Genomic DNA, 21,024 nt, shown 5'->3' with positions numbered 1-21,024 from the left:
GGTCCCTTTGAAGATTCTAGTAGTTGGTTCCACAGGTCATTTAGAAGGTTATTGTCTGTTTGTTGTGGTTCTTTAGGAGTTCTGGGGGTCACTGAGGAGTTCTGATGGGCTGAAGAGGATTCCGTGGGATCCTGTAGTGATGTGTTAAAGATGTGTTCTCCTCATTTGAAGGATCTACAGATGTTCTGGAGACTCATGGTGGAACAACCTCATTGATACTGTGTCACCTGTCTGAACGTGAACTCAGAGACCAGACAGCAACAACAGCGACAGGTGAGATACGACACGTCTGAGCCTTTAACCAATGAGCTGCTGGAAACACTCAAGTGTTGTGTGTCTGCAGTGGAAGGGGCAGAAACACTCCAACAACCACCTCTGGACGACTATGAGGACGAATGTCAGTACACAACAGTACACAACATGTGAGACCTTGTGAAAATGGACTTAATATAATCATTTGGTATCAAAAGCAACAAAACACAAGCAGCTACATTTCAGTTTGTGTGGATGAACAGGCCTCGTTCAACAAGCTGAACCTAAACTTTCAAAATAAAAGACTTTCAACTTTCTCTTTGTCACGGAGACACAATAAACTGTGTGTGTCTCTTTATTGCGACTGAAGAAAAGTGGTCACTTAAAATGAATAAGAAGTCACGTAATGCATGGATTTTATTTTGAAGAATGAAGAGGATATCCTTGTCTCAGTTAATCCTGATCACTGGTGATCGATCATGTGATCACTCAGAGCGAGTCTCTGAGGAATGTCTGTCGGCTCTTTATCTCAGTGGTTCCCAACCTTTTTTCTCATGGGCCCTCAAGATGAAGGAACATCACTAACCACTGATCACGGGTCACAGAGGAGACGGTGCTTTGATCTGGAGGATTTCAGGCTGAAGAGTCTCCAGCTGTTCCAGATGCTGTGTTGGGCCGGACTTTGTCTAGCTGGGGTTGATGGGAATTAGTTTTTCAGGTGTTTGTTTATAAACCAAATTATTTGATCAATTAATATTTTGCCCTGACGATGGCGCTGCATGACGTCAGTAGGATCCTGAATGTCTGAGGAGACATTTCACAGACAGATGAAACTGACCTGAGGGTGGGGTTAGATCAGTCAGTGATGTTTTTCCTCTGAGGAACTAAATCTTGTGAAAATACTCGAGTAGATGCTGTGATATTTGTTGTGTAGACACTGTTAATGTTTCATGCCGCTCCATCCAGTTATTTCACTGAAGGAACCAGATGGTGGTGCTGGAGGAGGTGGATCAGAGTCTGTGGGACTCTTCCTCTGGACAACGTGGACGTGTGGAAAAGCTTTGATGGACATGAAGCAATGGTCGACTGATGTTTGGACGTTTTCTTCCAAAGTGAGAAGAAGTCTGAAGAGGTCAAACCTGCAGAGGAGCAAAGACGACCTGGCGGAGCTCTGACCTTTTCAGACTCACTCATCCTGTCAATCATTTATCTGTGGACCTCATGCGGGTCCTGAGCCCAGGTTGGGAACCACTGCCTCTGAGCATCCTGAAGTGTAATTCTTAGAAGTTTGATAAACACAGACTCTGGTCCTGATCCTGGTCCATCACTGTCCTGACCTACTTGATCTGGTAGAAACTGGACATGGTGACGTAGGCCTCCTTGTTTCCTCCTCCGCTGTGTTCAGGCTGAGGCGCGTCAGCTCCGTCCCCGAGCTGGGGAAGGTTGACAGGGGAAGGACTGGTGCTCTGGAGGCTGTCCTCTCCGTCGGAGGAGCTCCGGCTCAGCAAGGCGGAGAGCTCCAGCTCCTCTGTGCTGACACTGGTGGTGCTCCTGCAGTCCGAGCTCTGGGTGGAGCAGGGATCACTGGAGGTGTCGGCAGCAGCAGGAGCGACCGAGGGCTCTGAGTCGTCACAGGGCGGCGCCGCCTTCTCCATGGGGCAGACTTTAAGAGCACTGAACTCCTCAGGGTTGAAGTTCAACAGGAGACCCTGCAGGAAGAAGAACACAGGGGAATAATTACTAATAATGAATCTGTTTGGAGACCCTGCAGGAAGAAGAACACAGGGGAATAATTACTAATAATGAATCTGTTTGACCAATAAGAAGAGCTGAAGAGGAAGCTCCTCCTCCTCCTCGCAGGTGGAGACAGGTGCAGTCTTCATTACCTGTGTCCTCACTGACTCACCTCTGTGTGTGATAATGTGCCGGACAAATACATTTGCCATAGCCACAAGCTAGCCACTAGCTTACTAACACAGATAGCATGCTAAGTTAGCTCAGAGAGACACTGTGACTGACAGTGCTAACATGTTAGCTCTCAGCTACAGGACCATGAGTCACTGTGGCTGTTTTCAGTCTCACTTTGTTGGGTTTGCAGATCTGCACCAGCGTGTCTTTGGGTCGGGGGATGTTCGGCCACATGTAGCTGAATATTCTGTGGAGGCGAAGAAAAGACGCGTCAGTGGAAGAAACAGAAACACAGAGTTTCACCGATTTTGTCCAGAGGCAGAAAAGTCCTACTTGTTCTTCCAGAAGAAACCAGCGCTGAGAGTCACCACCAGCACCGGGATGAGACACACCACCAGTCCGTAGACCAGGTCCTGCCTCTCATCTGTCGCCTCTGGGACTTCTTCTTCTACAGCACAAACACAGGACACAGTGAGACAAGTCGTGGTTCTTCTGGAGAACCATCCAGACTGGATCAGCTGCTCTCACCAGCAGGAGTGAAGAACCTGAACGTCTCGCTCCACTCGCTCCAGCTGCCCCTGAAATACTTGGCCGGGATCGCTCGCACCTCCACGTTGTACTTGGTGTTTCTGTGGAGGTGCTCCATGTCGATCCTCATGGTGTCCTCCGAGGAGATGTTCTGAATCTGAGGTCGGACAAAACAACACTGAGAATCATCCAATCATCACTGAGATGAGACCCAAAGCAAACCGCCACAATGGCCCAAATATAAGAGCGGTACACCCGGGTCTCCTTAATCCAGGATCAGACAGTCCTCATCCTGAAGTGGATCAGGAAGTCCCTCCATTAAAGCAGAATGTAAAACCACATCAGTGAATCTGGTCACAGACAAAACACATGACATTAATATATCACATCAATACACTACAATACACCTGTTATCATATTAATACATATTAACATGTGTGTTGTATGTAACAGAAATATGTAATAGATCCAGCAGGTTCATCACGTCTTCGTGTCCCCTGGAAACACTTGTTGTGTTGTGTGTATCTGCAGCTCATGTGCTGTGATGGAGGTGTTTTCTGAATGTGTTTGTGTTTTGTCTGTTTACATGTGTATGACCCTCAGGGCCACCGTAGTGTCTGAGGGAGAGATGACGGAGCTGCTGTGAACCGGCCTCAGAGACTCTAAAAACAGACTCTGGCCTTGAAGCATTAAGATCCAAACAACCCACAATGCAACACTCTCTGTAGAAGACAGCATTCAGAGGATGGGATGTTGTCTGTCCTCGTCATTTACAGACAATAACATCATCTTATATTTGAGTCACATGATCTACCATCTGGCTGCCAGCGGTCCAGATGTGCAGCTGGAACAGCTGATTGTCGACCTTCAGGTAGTCTCGGTGGTACGGAGTCCGGATGTGAATGACGGCCTGGTGAGCCTCCGGGCTGAAGGTGACGTTCAACACCTGAGGAGGTCTGGGTTTAACTGCAGAGACACAACAGAGGACCAGAGAAGGGTTCAGCATCAGCCAGGTGAACCGAGCCTCACCTGATCAGAGCTGCAGCTGCATCACCTGGTCTGACTACATGAGGACAGAGACCAGGACCCTGGTCTGAGCTAAAGTCTGTGAGGAGCAGCTCCTGATCTGAACCAGCAGAGAAGATTTAACTGAGCTGAACTAAGTTTCTGTCACTTTTCTTTCTGCTCCTCAGAAACATCCTGACAACAAACACACAGTTTACCGATCTTCCTCAGGTCGACCGTGGTCGAAATGCTCCCCCCTCTCCTCAGGTCCACCGTCAGGTTGAAATCCACCACAGGCTTCGCTTTGAACCTGATTCTGTTCCCGGGGGCCTCCTCACACCTCCTCTGGTGGACCTCCTCTGTGCTCCAGTCACTGTGACTGTGGACAGAAGAGCAGGGACCTTCATCAACCACGGCTCCTGACGGCTCTGAGAACACTAAGTGTTGTCTAAGGTGTCGTACCACAAGGTCATTCTCTCTATGCTGTCACCCTCATCATCATCTTCATCATCCCCGTTGTGGGCCCAGCCCCCCAGCAGCCAACAGGTCAGACTGTTTTCTTCTGTGGTGATGTGAGAGGAGCAGCTGATCCTGGGCTCTGAGGGAAAACAGCACTTTATGAATGTAGCTGGACTCCAGAGTCCAGAGTCCGGTGGGGCCCGAGGCAGAAAACTCCCGGGGGCCCCTCCAGTCAGCGTTCATCACCATTATGTCATAAATAATCTGACACTAATGAAAAATGTTTTATTCTTAATGTCTACGTTGGAATTTTCAAACTCTAAATATCAAGAAAATAAAAGAGTCCAGATCCTCAGACTGGAGCTCATCAACACTCACATCATCATTACAGGTTTCAGTGGGAGGAGCTGAGGAACTGTGACAACCTGTTTGTTCCAGTTTAAAGCTGCTTCTTCACTGAATAAACATCCACCTGTAAACACTGAACCATCTGTGTGTGTGTGTGTGTGTGTGTGTGTGTGTGTGTGTGTGTGTGTGTGTGTGTGTGTGTGTGTGTGTACACTGTAACACACTGAACACTCAGTCGATCAGTTGATAGAGGATGATGTGAAACCACTTTGAAACTGGATTAACTGTTTAAATCCTTTTTAAAGCCACAGTTTGTGTCTGAATCTCTAACTTTGATCACAACTGTGACACAACAGAAAACTGCTTTTACTTTTTCACAGTGTGTGTGTCTGTGTTTGTGGTGATGATGCTCTCTCTCTCAGCAGATCACTTTTTACCTGCTTAAATAAAGGATATAAAATAATAATAGAAATAATAATAATGATAATAATAATAATAATACATTACATTGTTGGATTTATGTTCATGTTTTAATTTTTTCATTCACATGTTGACAGAGTTTTCTGACAGTTACCTGTGATTCAAATGACATGAATAATAATTATACTAATACAAATATTTTAATAATACTGTAATTTGTGTTTCTGCTCTTGACTGTTGCAGCTCGAGCTGAGACTCAGTCTGAGAACATTTCAGGGTCAAGATGAACTTGTTTAACTAGAGTCTCAGTCCAGATCCTCCTGCTCAAATATTCCTAAAATACAAGTGAAGGTTGTTCAGTCAGATTTTCACTTCAGAGTACTGCAGAACTTCATTTAAAAAATACTGAAGTATTCAAAAGTACATTTTTTAACAATGTGTTTTTTACAGAATCTGACCCTGAAACAGACTCTAGGGTTAGATTTACTGACTGTAGATTAAACTGTAGATTAAATTGATTGTAGACTAAACTGTAGATTAAACTGACTGTAGATTAAATTGAAGATTAAATTGACTGAAGATTAAACTGTAGATTAAATTGAAGATTAAACTGTAGATTAAAGTGAAGATTAAATTGACTGTAGATCAAACTGTATATCAAATTGAAGATTAAACTGCAGATTAAAGTGTAGATTAAACTGACTGTAGATTAAAATGCAGATTAGATTGTAGATTAAACTGACTGTAGATTAAACTGTATATTGAATTGAAGATTAAACTGTAGATTAAACTGTAGATTAAATTGACTGTAGATTAAACTGTAGATTGAATTGAAGATTAAACTGTAGATTAAATTGACTGTAGATTAAACTGTAGATTGAATTGAAGATTAAACTGTAGATTAAACTGTAGATTAAATTGACTGTAGATTAAACTGTAGATTGAATTGAAGATTAAACTGACTGTAGATTAAATTGACTGTAGATTAAACTGTATATTGAATTGAAGATTAAACTGACTGTAGATTAAATTGACTGTAGATTAAACTGTATATTGAATTGAAGATTAAACTGTAGATTAAATTGACTGTAGATTAAACTGTAGATTGAATTGAAGATTAAACTGTAGATTAAATTGACTGTAGATTAAACTGTAGATTGAATTGAAGATTAAACTGTAGATTAAACTGTAGATTAAATTGACTGTAGATTAAACTGTAGATTGAATTGAAGGTTAAACTGTAGATTAAATTGACTGTAGATTAAACTGTAGATTGAATTGAAGATTAAACTGACTGTAGATTAAATTGACTGTAGATTAAACTGTAGATTGAATTGAAGATTAAACTGTAGATTAAACTGTAGATTAAATTGACTGTAGATTAAATTGACTGTAGATTAAACTGTAGATTGAATTGAAGATTAAACTGTAGATTAAATTGACTGTAGATTAAACTGTAGATTGAATTGAAGATTAAACTGTAGATTAAATTGACTGTAGATTAAACTGTAGATTGAATTGAAGATTAAACTGTAGATTAAAGTGAAGATTAAACTGACTGTAGATTAAACTGTAGATTAAATTGACTGTAGATTAAACTGTAGATTAAACTGACTGTAGATTAAACTGTAGATTGAATTGAAGATTAAACTGTAGATTAAAGTGAAGATTAAACTGACTGTAGATTAAACTGTAGATTGAATTGAAGATTAAACTGTAGATAAAAGTGAAGATTAAACTGACTGTAGATTAAACTGTAGATTAAATTGACTGTAGATTAAACTGTAGATTAAACTGACTGTAGATTAAACTGTAGATTGAATTGAAGATTAAACTGTAGATTAAAGTGAAGATTAAACTGACTGTAGATTAAATTGTAGATTAGATTGTAGATTAAATTGATTGTAGATTAAACTGTAGATTAAACTGACTATGAAGGTGACACAGACTGTAGATTTGGACATTAACACAACAGATTTAACAAAAGGAGCCGCTGATGGTTGTTTTTTTTTTTTTTTTTTTAACTGTGATGACCTTTGGTTGTGATAAAAACAGCAAACATTTAAAACTAAAGAATCTGTCTTTGTTTCTAAACCTTCAGACTCAGACCTCAGATCAAGTGTCTGAAGAATCTTTATCTGAAGCTTCAGACTGAGCTGTTCATGAACGCAACACAACACGACTGACAGTGGAGGAGTTACCTGTGGTTTGTTGTTGGTTTTTCTCCTGTGATCAACACAGGGTATGGTCTGTCATATTTTCAAAATAAAAGAAAATGAATTCCACTGCTTCAAAGTAAGAGCACTTCATAGACATGTAGTGGAGTCTGAAGTAGAATATTAGTCTATAAGTGTAGTGGAGGAAAAGTCAGAGGTTTGCAAGAACAATAGAACTTCAGAACTGTCCTGAAGTACAGGTACTGTACTGCACAGAACTTCAGTACTGTACTGTACAGAACTACATGAAGTACATGTACTTGTTCCACCTCAGGACAAGACCCGTTCGTTCCCCTCAAATATCTTCTAATGACTCTGGTGCAACAATTTCCCAGCTCAGGCTGTGAGAAACAAAAGTTTGACTCATGTAAAATCAGACTGAAATCATCGTCTCACCCACGTCAGCGTCTCCATCTCCGCTCTGAGCCTGAGCGCCCCCCCCCAGCAGCAGCAGCAGAGCGACTCTCCAGCCCAGCAGCATCTCCTCGGTCTGTGTCCCTCGGCTGCAGACTGACGCCTCGGCTCACAGCTGACTGCTTTTCTTGTCAGAGGAAGAGGGAGGGGCCAGCGACAGAGGAAGGGGGGGAGGGGGGGGGGGGTGTTGTTGGGTGAGTCGAGCTCTTTGCTCACAGGATGTTCTGAAAATCAGAAAACATCTGTGTTCAGCAAACAGGTCTGTGCAGCAAGAAGACAAACAGAGTCTGGACGTTCAGGCTCCTGTTCCTGTCAGTTTCACATTAAAAGCCTCAGTTCACCACAAACCAAACACTGAGCTGAAAGAGCGGGAACCCTGGACTGATCAGCTGACTCTGACACACAGCGCAGGGGTGTGATGATCAGTAACAGCTGATGAGGAGATGAACTGTTCACAGCCTCGTTACGCCACCCCCCAGGGATCCAACATGTCAATCAATCAATCAATAAACAAACCAGAGGAGAGAAATGATTGATTTGATGAAAGTGTCTGTCTGTCAGAACACTGGACACCGGTCATCCAGCCAATCAAATCACTTCATCCAACAAGATAGAGATAGAGAGAGAGAGGGAGAGAGAGAGGTCCAGGACAGGGGGGGTCTGAGCTCCTCCACAGGTGGTGTGAACAGTCAGACCTGTGTCTGTCCTCAGTGAAGGTGGAGGATGTGAGGGGGGGTCAGATCTCCTGTTTGTCACTGTGCAGACTCTCAGTCTGTGAACATGTCATAGATAGAAACTTTATTGTCACTGCACTGATAAAACAATACAACGAAACTTCCAGCAGCACTTCACACAGCAGCCTCCTAAAATAATAAACAGTTATAATCACTAACATCAGTCATCTCCCAAAGTAAATAACATAATCACTCAGGCTGAAGAAGTCCTAATAAAACAGACATCGTCACATGTTCTTCTGAAGGTCTTCACAGAGACATGAGGACTGAGACTCTGGGCCGCGATGAAGGGAAAGAACAAAAAAAGAAGGAGGTGGAGTTGTGTGGAGGCTGGATGAGTGGAGCAGATGAAGCAGCTTCATGATGAAACAAACAGACTCAGATGAGCAGCAGCCTGACGTGAGGCTGATCTAACCAGCAACTACAAACCACTTCCTGTCGACTCCACTGATCTGGTTTGTTTTCAAATGAGGCCAGAGAGTACACACGTCTGCGTTCACTGCCACGATCCAGAACCAGCCTCAGGTGACCCCACACCTGTACAGCCTTCAGTGTCACATGACCACCACAACCTGCAAATAAAACAAGCTGTCGACAGCAGTGCGTGTGTGTGTGTGTGTGTGTGAGATTCACTTTGTCATTTCCCCGAGTATCTGCAGAAAGAAACGAAAGAGTGTTTCTCATCAGCACAGTGTTGTTAGAGTGTGTGTGTGAGAGAGTGTGTGTGTGTGTGTGACCTCACTGAGCTTTGCTCTGTTTCCTCCTCAGCTTGTTTCAGGAACATGTGTTTAGCGTTGTGTAGCAGGGCATGCTGGGAAGTGTTGGTGCCACACCTGCAGCCGTCTCACAACCGTCCTGACCCGGCTCAGGTCTGAGAGGACTGAGGAAGACCAGATCAGACCGCTGCACTACAGAGACCTGAACTGAGACACACAGGCTCAAACACACCACCAGAACCAGGACTGGAGGTCTGCACCAGAACCAACATCAGTTGTGTTGTGTAGTTCAGTGACACGTCCTCCTGTCTGAGATGACCTCACTCTGTATCTCCTCACCTGTACAGGTGACAACACCTGCAGCAGTGAGAACATTTACCTGTGGATCAGACTGAAGCAGTTCCTCCACCTCTGATTTAGCTTTGACCAGTTCTCAGTGTCGGTGACTGACGCTGTTTCCTGAAACTGACGTTTCTACGGCAACATCATTTTTATTTAGTGGAGTCAGAGTGAGATTCTGGCTCTGGCTCTGGCCCTGGCTCTGGTCCTGGTTCTGGTCCTGGTTCTGGCTCTGGTCCTGGCTCTGGTCCTGGTCCTGGTTCTGGCCATGGTTCTGGCTCTGTTCCTGATCCTGGTTCTGGCCCTGGTCCTGGTCCTGGCTCTGTTCCTGGTCCTGGCCCTGGTCCTGGCTATGGTCCTGGCTCTGGTCCTGGTTCTGGCTCTGGCTCTAGTCCTGGTCCTGGTTCTGGCCCTGGTCCTGGTCCTGGTCCTGGCTCTGGCTCTGGCTCTGGTCCTGGTTCTGGTCCTGGTTCTGGTTCTGGTCCTGGCTCTGGTCCTGGCCCTGGTCCTGGCCCTGGTCCTGGCTCTGTTCCTGGTCCTGGTTCTGGCCCTGGTCCTGGCTCTGGTCCTGGTCCTGGCTCTGGTCCTGGTCCTGGTCCTGGCTCTGTTCCTGGTCCTGGCCCTGGTTCTGGCTCTGTTCCTGGCTCTGTTCCTGGCCCTGGTCCTGGCTCTGGTCCTGGCTCTGTTCCTGGTTCTGGCCCTGGTCCTGGTCCTGGTTCTGGCTCTGGTCCTGGCTCTGGTCCTGGCTCTGTTCCTGGCCCTGGTTCTGGCTCTGGTCCTGGTCCTGGTCCTGGCTCTGGCTCTGGCTCTGGCTCTGGCTCTGGCTCTGGTCCTGGTCCTGGTCCTGGCTCTGGCTCTGGCTCTGGCTCTGGCTCCGGTCCTGGTTCTGTTCCTGGTCCTGGTCCTGGTTCTGGCTCTGGCTCTAGTCCTGGTCCTGGTCCTGGTTCTGGCCCTGGTCCTGGTCCTGGCTCTGGTCCTGGCTCTGGCTCTGGCTCTGGTCCTGGCTCTGGTCCTGGTTCTGGTTCTGGTTCTGGTTCTGGTCCTGGCTCTGGTCCTGGCCCTGGTTCTGGCCCTGGTCCTGGTCCTGGCTCTGTTCCTGGTCCTGGTCCTGGCCCTGGTCCTGGTCCTGGCTCTGTTCCTGGTCCTGGCTCTGTTCCTGGTCCTGGCCCTGGTTCTGGCTCTGGTCCTGGCTCTGTTCCTGGTCCTGGCTCTGTTCCTGGTCCTGGCCCTGGTTCTGGCTCTGGTCCTGGCTCTGTTCCTGGTCCTGGTTCTGGCTCTGGTCCTGGTCCTGGTCCTGGTTCTGGCTCTGGCTCTGGCTCTGGCTCTGGCCCTGGTTCTGTTCCTGGTCCTGGTCCTGGTCCTGGTCCTGGTCCTGGTCCTGGTCCTGGCTCTGGCCCTGGCTCTGGCCCTGGTTCTGTTCCTGGTCCTGGTCCTGGTCCTGGTCCTGGTCCTGGTCCTGGCTCTGGCCCTGGTTCTGTTCCTGGTCCTGGTCCTGGTCCTGGTTCTGGCTCTGGCTCTGGTCCTGGACTGTGACTGTGTGGCAGCTCATCATTCACACATCCTGTGCTGACGCCGTTTCACAGAACATCCTTCAGCTGTGAGGATGAGGCAGCCGTGGGTGGAGATGAGGCCCGGTGGGTAGAGGGCTGAGGGGTTGGCGGGTGTCGAGCTCTCAGTGCGTCTGTGGGCGGGACCTGTGGTTAACACGCTGTTCTCAGCTTTCAGGAGGCGGAGAGGAGAAAATGATGGAGGGAGGAGGGAGAGGTGCAGTTTTCTCACCTCAGGGAGAAGAAGGCGCTGAGTGTCCCTGACTGGCTGTTAAAGGGTTAAAGTGAAAGGTCTCAGGCCTCGGTGGTTGGAGGCCGCTCTGCTCTCTCTGCTGCAACTTATCTGGGAAGAGCAGCACGCCCCCGCCCCCGCCCCCGCCAAACCACACGCCCGAGGTTCCTATCTCCGCTCAGCATCGCAAACATCTTCAGCTGTGGTCTGAGGTGTTCGGTCGCCTCCCTCTGCCACTGGTGGGAATCTGATGAGCCGCCTGTTTACACTGCGAGCTGCTGGATCCTGGGGGGTCAGGAGCCTGGGAGAGGAGAGGGAGGGGCCACGGCCGACGACAGCCACCTGCATGTTCAAAATAATCAAAAACTTATCAGAAAAAAATAAAATAATGAAAACATATTTTTAAAAAAAAAGCAAAACCAATGATAATTAATTTTAATCAGCTGGTTGTTGTCAGATAAAAATAACATTTAATCAGAACTATGAGTAAAAAAGATTTTGTGATTATACTCAGTAAAGTTTCAACACCACAATGTAAAAATAAATATTATGGTTTTATTGTTTACAACAAATCTTAAAAAGTTTCTGTTTGAAGATCAAAATCAAACAATTCAATAAAATTAGGACAGAAACAGAACAGAGAACAAAACAAAACAAGGATGAAATAATAATAATGAAAATTTCAGAGGTTGATTGTGTTTTGTCCACAAAATAAAACGAACCTGTAAATTCACATGAAATAAAAATACTGTAGTAAAATACTGTAGTAGTACCTCAACATTGTACTGAAGTACTTTAACTAAGTAAATGTACTTTGTTACTTTCCTCCACTGCACATGGTCAGATTATAATAATTATTATTGTTATTAAAGTGATGAAGTGTGAACAGTCACCTGGTGGAGCTGCTGCTAGAACACCTGTGCCCCGCCTCCACGATGTTTCGTCCAATCAGAGGTCAGGGGGCGTTGAATTTAATGATACATTGGTTCATGGAGTTTAGTGACTTCATGCTGATCAAACTGTGCTGATGTGCGTGACCTTTAACCTGTGGTGTCCCGCGACATCAGGTGACCATATTACAATCAGACGGTTACTGTGAGTCCCCCCCGAGCGGCTGCTTCCTGTTCAGGCTGTCGACCCATAACAACATATAGACCTGCAGACACGTAGAGATGGTATATCTATTTATGTCACCCATCTCTACACCTACACCCGTACATGAAACCACAGTGTAAAATCTCATGGTGCTGAATTTGGGTGAAGCCACACCAAAATGAGCGAGTCTTTGAAGCTCGGCCTCCAGCAGCCACATGAATGTCTCCTCTGTGCACCCTCGCTACAAACGCTGCTTCCTGCTTCTCCTCAGTTGTTGTTTTCAGCCCAACATTGTCTCCATGTCGTCACATCAGCCTGTCGACAGTCAGTCGGTCTGACAACAGCCTCGCAGACGAGCGAGTTTCTGTAGAAAGGTGTTGCACGCTGTGCAAACAGAGGTGAGGCTCAGACTTGTTCAGAAATCACTCGTCACCACATCCTCTTCCTCCACTTGTAGTTTGTCTTCATCCTTTAAAAACACCGCGAGAGGCTCCAGGCTGAGCTGAAGCCTGAGCCTGAGGCTTCACTGAGCAGCTTCAGGGGAACGAGGCCAGGAGCCGAGGCCAGGAGCCGGCGGGGACACTTTAAACATGGCCGCCCGCCACGACGGAGCGCTCCCAGCTGCTTCTACACTTCACTTCACCCCGCTGCTGCAGGTCAGCCCCGACTGACCCCCCCACCCCCGACCACTGCCCCCCACACAGTCTGTAGGTCCTGACCCCCCCACAGATGTTGTGTTGTGTTGTGTTGTGTTGTGGCTGGGGACTATTTTCAGTTGTGGATTAATCCACATGTGGTGCTGTAGTGTTTGTGGCAGTAGCACAGTGTGTGTATCAATATGAACTCGTGTGTGAGTCTGTGGTGTGTGTGTTGACAGAGTCAGATCAGACTGTGACAGATGAAGACGAACAGGGACCTGAGGCTGTGCCACCTGAGCGACAGGTAAACCACGGACAGCCTCAGAAACAGCTGCTACAACTGACGGAGCTGTGGGAATCAGGTCTGCGCCACGTTCACACAGTTTCCACCGACTCTGGTCAGAGTTCTGGTTGTTCGGTTCATGAAAATAAAAAACACTTTTAATAAGATAATGATGTTTTCTTTGTTATATCTGTAGCTGTCACATACAGTTTTAAGCCACATGAAATGGATTAATAAATATAAATATTGATAAATCTAATTAAATGAAGTCCATCTCTGCAGAGTCTGAAAGTTTACAACTAAACTTTATAAATAAATTTCCTCCGACGTTGATTTGAACTGAGACTCTGAGAAATGAGCTGATCACTTCCTGTTCAGCTTCAGGAGCACATTCACCCTGTAATGGTCCTCAAACATTCTGTATTAGTAGATTAGTTTTAGGGGCCCAATGAACAGATGAACCCCCCCCCGTATGCTGTTTACTGCTAATTAGCTAATGCTAGCATGCTACTCTGCTCATTCCTTCTGTGGCATTTTTCTTTCTTTCAGCAAGAGTGCAATGCATGATGGTAGGTATAGCTTGGTAAGTGACCATTGACGGGACACTACTTTTCATGATGCATTGTGGGATACTATGAGTCCACTGTATGGGGTAAAATAATTCTCACTACATATTTGGACAGCACTAGAGAATCAGACACAGTCAGCATCATGTTAGCATGCTAACACGCTAAACTAGATAGTGAGCATGGTTAACATCATGTTAGCATGCTGATGTTTAGCATTTAGCTGAACTGCAGCCTCACAGAGCTGCTAACATGGCTGGAGACTGTCAGTCTGTGTTTTTAACACATTAAACTGTCACAACATGAACATTCAACATTTCTACATTTTTCTTTTTGTCTTCAGAAACGATTTTACAGTGAAATTTCATGTTGCTTGAAGAAACAAAGTGTTTAACTCACCGAACTCCAGACACTGGTCCAACATCTCGCTATGAATCACCAACTAGACTTTTATATCTGTGACTCACACTTCTGTTACTCTGTGCTTCATTCAGTGAATTCACACATTTACATCAGTGTTTCCAACACCAACGTTAAACTGGTTTCAAACTGAGGAGCAGAGGAGGGAAAACTGATTTCAGCATTTACTCCTATTGTCATCGTTAAACTTCCATTTTTAATATTTGCACAGAAATATAAAACATCCTGTAATGAAGCTCTTCAAAAGTCAATCTCCAGGACTTCATCTTTATTACAGTTACACTTCATGATGTCAGTTCAGACCTAAACAGAATGAGTTGTATTACAGTTCACTACAAGTGAAGACGACGATCAGACGAAGTTACATCAGCAGTAAAGTGACAGATACCATGAGGAGCTAAGTGAGCCTGTTAGCTTTGTAGCATACATTGAGTCATAATTAGTGTCAGCACATGATTGAGTAAATCACACAGAGAAAACAGAAGAATAGAAAACGTCTCAGTAAAATGATTTTCCACAGAAACAAAGAAAAGAAAGTGAGAGACTGTGGATTTCTGTGTTCAGGGCTGAGCTGCTCGTCCAGTGATGATACACTCATTGATCACTGATCAGGAACAGACAGGAGGAAACTACTGACTGATGTGTTGAAACTGTACAGGAAACATCCTCCTACCTGCTCCATCATTAAACACGTCCTCACACCTGTCAGGAGCACCTGTCCTCTCTGACATTTATTCAGCTCCATTCAAACGTCTTCTTTAAACAGCTGTGACAGATGCGAGTTTCTGGCACACACATCTGAGAGCTTCAGGTCTGTCTTCAGATCACTTATTAAACTACACCTGTGTGATGTCATGTTGAAAACTGTGAAGTCACTGAAGGTGAATTTGGCCAAATTAAAGGAATTTAACCTATAATATTCTCCAGATACTTATTAAATATTAAGTCAGACCAGATGAGAGAGGAGATTCTACATGATCAAACTGAGGGATGAAGTTTCCCCACGGCACATGAACACAACACATATCTGTGGTTGTTAAACAGCTGCTCACACAGAGGTCAGGTGATCTGAGGCTGTGAACCAAAGTCACCAAACACATGATCATCATCATTTAGAATCTGAATCTACTGCATCTGCCACAGCTGCTCAGACTCAACTGTCTCTGTCCTCCCTGAGCTTTCTGAAACTTCTCACTGACCTTCATCATCCTCCAGGACACTTCCTGTTCCTTCTGTTTGCTCCTGTCTCTCACATCAGAACCTGCTCTTCAGCCCAAGAAGAAGAAGAAGAAGAAGAAGCAGAAGAAGAAGAAGAGTCCAGCTGGACTCTGGTCCACTCAGGAAGACGCTGCTGAGGCTGCAGGTGTTCACTAAATGACAGACTGTGTGTGTGTGTGTGTGTGTGTGTGTGTGTGTGTGTGTGTGTGATGGTTTCAGATGTCAGACTCTGACGAGGAAGTCGAGGCCGAGGGAGGCGGGGATGTGCAGCGTCTCCAGGCTCAGAGCGGACGGCGTGTACGGGAAGAGGACGGGGAAGGTGTGTTTGGTGTCCACCAGGAGCTGAGGAGGATCGTTTCTCTCCTGAAGACGATTCTGGACAAAGACAGAGACCGAGGTCAAACAGAAGACAATGACCAACAGGAACTGAACATACACCCAGGGGTCACTTTATTAGGTACACCCCTGAAGGGTGTGACCTCAGCGTGATGCTGGTGACATGGATCATTATCCTGCAGGAAGTCGCCGTCAGAAGAAGGTGAACTGTGGCCATGAAGGAAGAACACGTTCAGAACAACACTCAGACTGAGTCCAGAAAACATCCAGACCCTGACCTCAGCACAAATCCAGATCCATCAGACCAGGTTACTGTCACCTCCCTGTCAGCGTGAACAGGTGACCTCTGACCTCTGACATTAACAAGGTGTTTCCTCCACAGAGCTGCTGCTGATTGGATGAGTCTCATCCTCTGAACTCAGACTGAGAATCAGACGATCAGCTGAACCACCATCAGACTGCCTCTGATTGGCTGATGAGATACATGTGTTGGCAAACAGGTGCACAGGTGAACAAGTGGCCACAGTGTGTGTTAATACTGAGGGATAAACACACACACACACACACACACACACACACACACACACACACCAAAGCTAAAGTTTCATTTTCACACTCCTCACTCATGAAATCACAGACTGAAGAATTCCTGACTAAAAACCACAGAAGAAGAAGAAACCGGTGTCGTGGTTAAACTGACTTTCATGTTCTTATGAGCTGTTACAGGAGTCCTGAGTCCTGATCCTGAGTCCTGATCCTGAGTCCTGATCCTGAGTCCTGATCCTGAGTCCTGAGTCCTGATCCTGAGTCCTGAGACCTGAGTCCTGAGACCTGAGTCCTGATCCTGAACCTGATCCTACATCACAACTCCCCCCAGCTCAGCTGTTGTTTATGTTATGGTTTTCTCTTCACCACCTGTGCAGTGTATTGTGGGAAGGATTGTTCACCAGGTCAGTGTGATGTCACAGTGTGATGTCACATCCAGCTGACCCGAGGTTTATGAGCATTCATACTACATGCTAACACCTGAGCAGGTACAGAACAGGTGAGACATGTGGGACATGTGAGACATGTGAGACAGGAGGGACATGTGAGACAGGTGAGACAGGTGAGACATGTGAGACATGTGAGACAGGTGGGACAGGAGGGACATGTGGGACAGGAGGGACAGGAGGGACATGTGGGACATAGTGAGACAGGAGGGACAGGTGGTCAGAGGACAGAGACTGGTTCTGAGCTGTGATGAAACAGCTCACCTGGATGTTTCTGATGAAGGCCACAGTGACTCGTTCCTCAAACTCGTTCAGAGGAGTGTAGAGGTTCAGGATCTTCACAATCTGCAGGAGACAAGAAACACATCAGCCTCATGGATCAGGTTATGTCGTACTGGTCAGGTGCTACATGTGATGTGTGTGTGATGCGAGCACACCTGCTGCGTGGTGAGGGCGGTGCAGAGCGAGCAGATGGCCTCGGCGTCCTGAGACGTTTTCTTCTTCACCTGCAGCAGCTGAGCTGCCTGAATGATCGGCTCCAGAGTGGCTGCAGCTTTACTCTGGTACAAGTTATTTCCTCTCAGCCACTCCTCCATCTGACTGGTGTTGTACCTGCACGCACGCACGCACGCACGCACACACACACACACACACACACACACACACACACACACACACACATGTCATCAGCTCAAACAACCCCCAGATGTTTCCTTTATGTTGTTCTCCTCTGTGACCCAGTGTGACCCAGGGTGACCCAGCCATCTCTGAACTGTGAACCCCACGTTCCCTGTTTCAACAGAAACCACGTCACATGATGTGAGCTGTTTCCTCCTCTGCTCTGAGTCCAGATTCACCAGAACCTGAGTTCATGGTTCAGTTTCTGGTGGGTGAGGGTGTACCTGAGCTGCATGCCAGTGCTCCAGGAGCAGACGTCTTTGCGCAGCAACAGGTTGTTGAGGGTGACGGCGTTGATGCAGTGGAAGAGCTGTCGGACCACCTGACCCACGATCTCGGGGTCCAGACCGTGGTCCCTCATGATGGCGTGAAACTGGCCCAGCTGTCTGATCAGGGCCTCCAGGGTGTAGCTGCTGGGGCCGCCGCCATCCGTGTCCATGCTGGACGAACGATTCCTGTAGCCCATCGGCTTCACGCCCGCCAGGCTGGGGATGCTCTCGCTCTCCAACATGGCCGACACTGAGGACATAGAACAGAGTCCTGAATTCACTGAACCTCCGACAGAAAGAAACTAGAGCAGCTCTAGGCAACAAAACACCTTCAGACCCAGTCCAGAAGAGACCCGAGTCACTGAGACCGGACCAGCAGCTGATCAATATCCTTCATCCATTAAAGGTTCGATCTAAAAAACCCTCAGCAACAGAGCATCACAGCCAACAACCTGATCAATTTACTGATCAATAACCTGATCAACTGACTGATCAACAACCTGATCAACTGACTGATCGATAACCTGATCAACAGACTGATCAACAACCTGATCAACTGACTGATCAATATCCTGATCAACTGACTGATCAACAACCTGATCATCATATTGATCATCCCATTCACTGATGTCATCCTGTCAGCGTTGGCCTGGTATTTTAACAGACAGGAGCCATATTTGCTGACTTGTGATAAAACTACGGTGGCCCTGAGAGGTCAACACACGGCAGCTGAAGAAAACATCTTGTCTGTACAGTTACAGTAAAATGTGCTGCTGCTGATGATGATGATGATCCTGCAGTTCAGAGGGGATTTTTACTCCTGATCTATGAAGTGTTTACTGACAGTAGCTGTGCGGTTGTCGTGGTAACGCTGAGCCGACAGATGAAAGAGTCAGAACAACGGTGACGTGGTTCCTTCAGACAACATCAGAGAAAAGTCCCTGTTCACGAGTGAAACTGAGACTGAATCATTACAATAATCTGGAGTTAATTTTACTGTTCTAACTTTATTTAAACAGGAGGTCAGGACACAATAACACAGTAACACAATAACAACACAGTTACTGTCAACAACAAACGGACCAACACTCACACTGGTGTCAGTACAAAAAGATTTCACCTGATCACAGGTTTATCTAATCCAGGTGACAGTGATGATGATGATGGTGGTGATGATGATGCTAAAGTCTGGGAGCTGGTGCAGCAGCTACAGTTAAAACATGTGTGAAATAACCAGGAAGTGCTCTGTCAAACAGGAAGCAGCTGCTGTGTTGATGAGGTCATCAGGATGTGACAGAAGCTTCATCACTGATCCAGCTCATTCATTTCATCATCCTACAGTAAAACCAGATGTTTGAAAGCTTCCGAACGTCTCAGTGTCTGAAACCCTCAGACAGGATCTCCCTGTGGATCTGGATCTGGATCTGAAACCCTCTCAGTCAAATGATTCGGTGAAACTGCAGCTTGGTTCTGTCGTTTATTCTCTTTGCATCAGTGTTTGAAGAGACACCTGCACAGATGTGGCTCTACATACTGGACTGTCCCTGATCCACATCCTGATCCACTCCCTGATCCACACGAGGATCCTTTTCACTGCAAACTGTAGATTACTGGATACTGACTCATAGATGATGATGATGATGATGATGATGATGATGATGATGATGATGATGAGGGCTTCATCCTCCATCACTGACAGGAGCTGAATGTTCCTAATAAACTGACACTGAGACTTGGATCCACATGATCTGTACACACTGTGGTGAGGACATGAACCAGGTCAGAGTACTCAGACTCTGGTCTGAGGTGGACTCACCGATCATGGGCTGGATGGTTGCCTCGGCGACCTTGATGAGCTGCTGGTAGATCTGGATGGACAAGTCGCTCAGCACCTGTCGGTACTCTGCCAGGTCGAAGTTCTTCAGACAGTGCTCGTTCTGCTTCGCCGTGTTCTGAGTCATGAACACCTGAACGACACACGACATGAAAACACTGGGTGAGCCAATAGGATGTCAGGATGGTGAACCTGTGTCACAGGTAAGAACAGAGAGCGTGGCGGTCTGAACCCGCCTCTGTGACTCAGCTCTGACCTCGTCGCCGCTGTACTGCTTCAGACAGTGGAGCAGGCGGCTGGTGTTGGCGAGCCAGAATGACGTCATCTCGAAGTCGTCATTGTTCTTCTGGACAGGAAACGGAAACGTGTTAAAAACCAGCATCTGAGTCAATAGAACACGCACCTGTGAGCGAGGCTCACCTTCAGGACCTTCTTGATTGCGTTGATGGTGGAGGTGAGCAGAGACTCCACCTTCTGGTCGTCGTTGATGTAGTCGGCGTGGCGGATGCACATGAAGAGGATGTAAGCTGGCAGACAGGGGACGGTGGCCGACACCGTGTTGGGTTTGATGTCTGCAAACACAACAACACATTCAGACACATTCACACTGAGTCCTGGACCCTGAACCAGGATCTGAGGTGATCCAGGTAACCTCAGGTTTAACTCTGGTTCTCAGTTTTGGTTCACTTGTTACCAGGGTAAATCACCATGGTAACAGATGCTGAACTCCTAACCTGTCAACAGCCAAACTACTGACCAATCAGATACCTGAAAACCTGAGTCATCGTCTCTACAGGATCCTGACAGGGACAAAAGAGAGGAGAGTAAAGTCTAATAATAAAGATCAGCAGATGTTTGTATGGATCAGTGGATGTTCTGCTGTTGGAGTCTCTCCATGTGTCCACTCTGGTTTTAAAACAACTTCTAACAAACAGAGAGTTTATCACTGAATAACTCCATCAGAACTATTAGAGCTTCATCTGAACTGAACACAGATTCTTTCATCCACAGGATCCTGACAGTGATGAAGCTGTGACTCTCTTCATCACTGCAGCTCAGAATAACAGGAGGAGACTCTGAGCAGAACTGGAGATAAAAACTAAACCTCTGATGTCTCTGATCAGATCAATGATCCACACACTGATCAATACTTCATCATTAGAAATGAACATTTCAGTCTCACTGAGCTCATCACACATTAACTACGTCAGGAACAAACTTCACAATAACTCAGGCTCTGATCCTCAGTCTGACTCTAATCACTGAACTATTTCTACTGTTTTTATTCCAGTCATGTGATCAGATTTCACCTGATGACGTCACTGTAAATGGATTTACCTGCAGTTTCTTCTCAGATCATATCAATACTTTATTCATGGTTCCAATGATGTAGTTTAGAATTAAAAGCCCGTACCTGGACAGGTAAACCAGACTGAACTGAACCAGGTGATCAGGACAGTGTCAGGTTCAGTTAAACCAGGTAACAGGAATTTATCCTGGGTTTGTTGAACCTGCTCCGTGGTCCAGACCTCAGGTGAGGTCACAGGTGAGTTAAACTCCTCAGTACAGAGCAGGAG

At 46.3% G+C, this 21,024-nt stretch overlaps 2 protein-coding genes across 5 annotated transcripts in view; both read right to left on the bottom strand.

Annotated features, from left to right (window-relative positions):
- Positions 1-448: 448 nt before the first annotated feature.
- On the bottom strand, positions 449-7,683 carry il7r (interleukin 7 receptor). Its single transcript, XM_071472133.1, has 8 exons — positions 7,533-7,683; positions 4,156-4,291; positions 3,912-4,072; positions 3,503-3,654; positions 2,689-2,845; positions 2,494-2,608; positions 2,335-2,407; positions 449-1,961 (listed from the first exon to the last, which is right to left on the bottom strand). The coding sequence occupies exons 1-8, from the start codon at positions 7,615-7,617 to the stop codon at positions 1,590-1,592; spliced, it is 1,251 nt and encodes a 416-aa protein (XP_071328234.1). The 5' UTR covers positions 7,618-7,683; the 3' UTR covers positions 449-1,589.
- A 6,690-nt stretch (positions 7,684-14,373) lies between these two features.
- Positions 14,374-21,024, bottom strand: part of myo5b (myosin VB) — a 36,141-nt gene continuing 29,490 nt past the window's right edge. For 3 of the 4 annotated variants that reach the window (XM_071472113.1, XM_071472116.1, XM_071472114.1), the window contains 7 exons: positions 19,868-20,019; positions 19,704-19,793; positions 19,430-19,580; positions 17,569-17,863; positions 17,104-17,278; positions 16,931-17,011; positions 14,374-15,713 (listed from right to left, as the gene is read on the bottom strand). In XM_071472113.1, the coding sequence (XP_071328214.1) occupies positions 15,561-15,713; positions 16,931-17,011; positions 17,104-17,278; positions 17,569-17,863; positions 19,430-19,580; positions 19,704-19,793; positions 19,868-20,019 (1,097 nt within the window). In that variant the 3' untranslated portion in view covers positions 14,374-15,560. The remainder of the gene's footprint in view (positions 15,714-16,930; positions 17,012-17,103; positions 17,279-17,568; positions 17,864-19,429; positions 19,581-19,703; positions 19,794-19,867; positions 20,020-21,024) is intronic. The other variant, XM_071472115.1, reaches the window with a different exon arrangement.

This window comes from Trachinotus anak, unplaced genomic scaffold (genome assembly GCF_046630095.1).
Source record: "Trachinotus anak isolate AG129_WGS33_773 ecotype Australia unplaced genomic scaffold, CSIRO_AGI_Tana_v1 ptg000035l, whole genome shotgun sequence".
NCBI lineage: Eukaryota > Metazoa > Chordata > Actinopteri > Carangiformes > Carangidae > Trachinotus > Trachinotus anak.
This window is presented reverse-complemented; position numbering and strand designations above follow the sequence as displayed.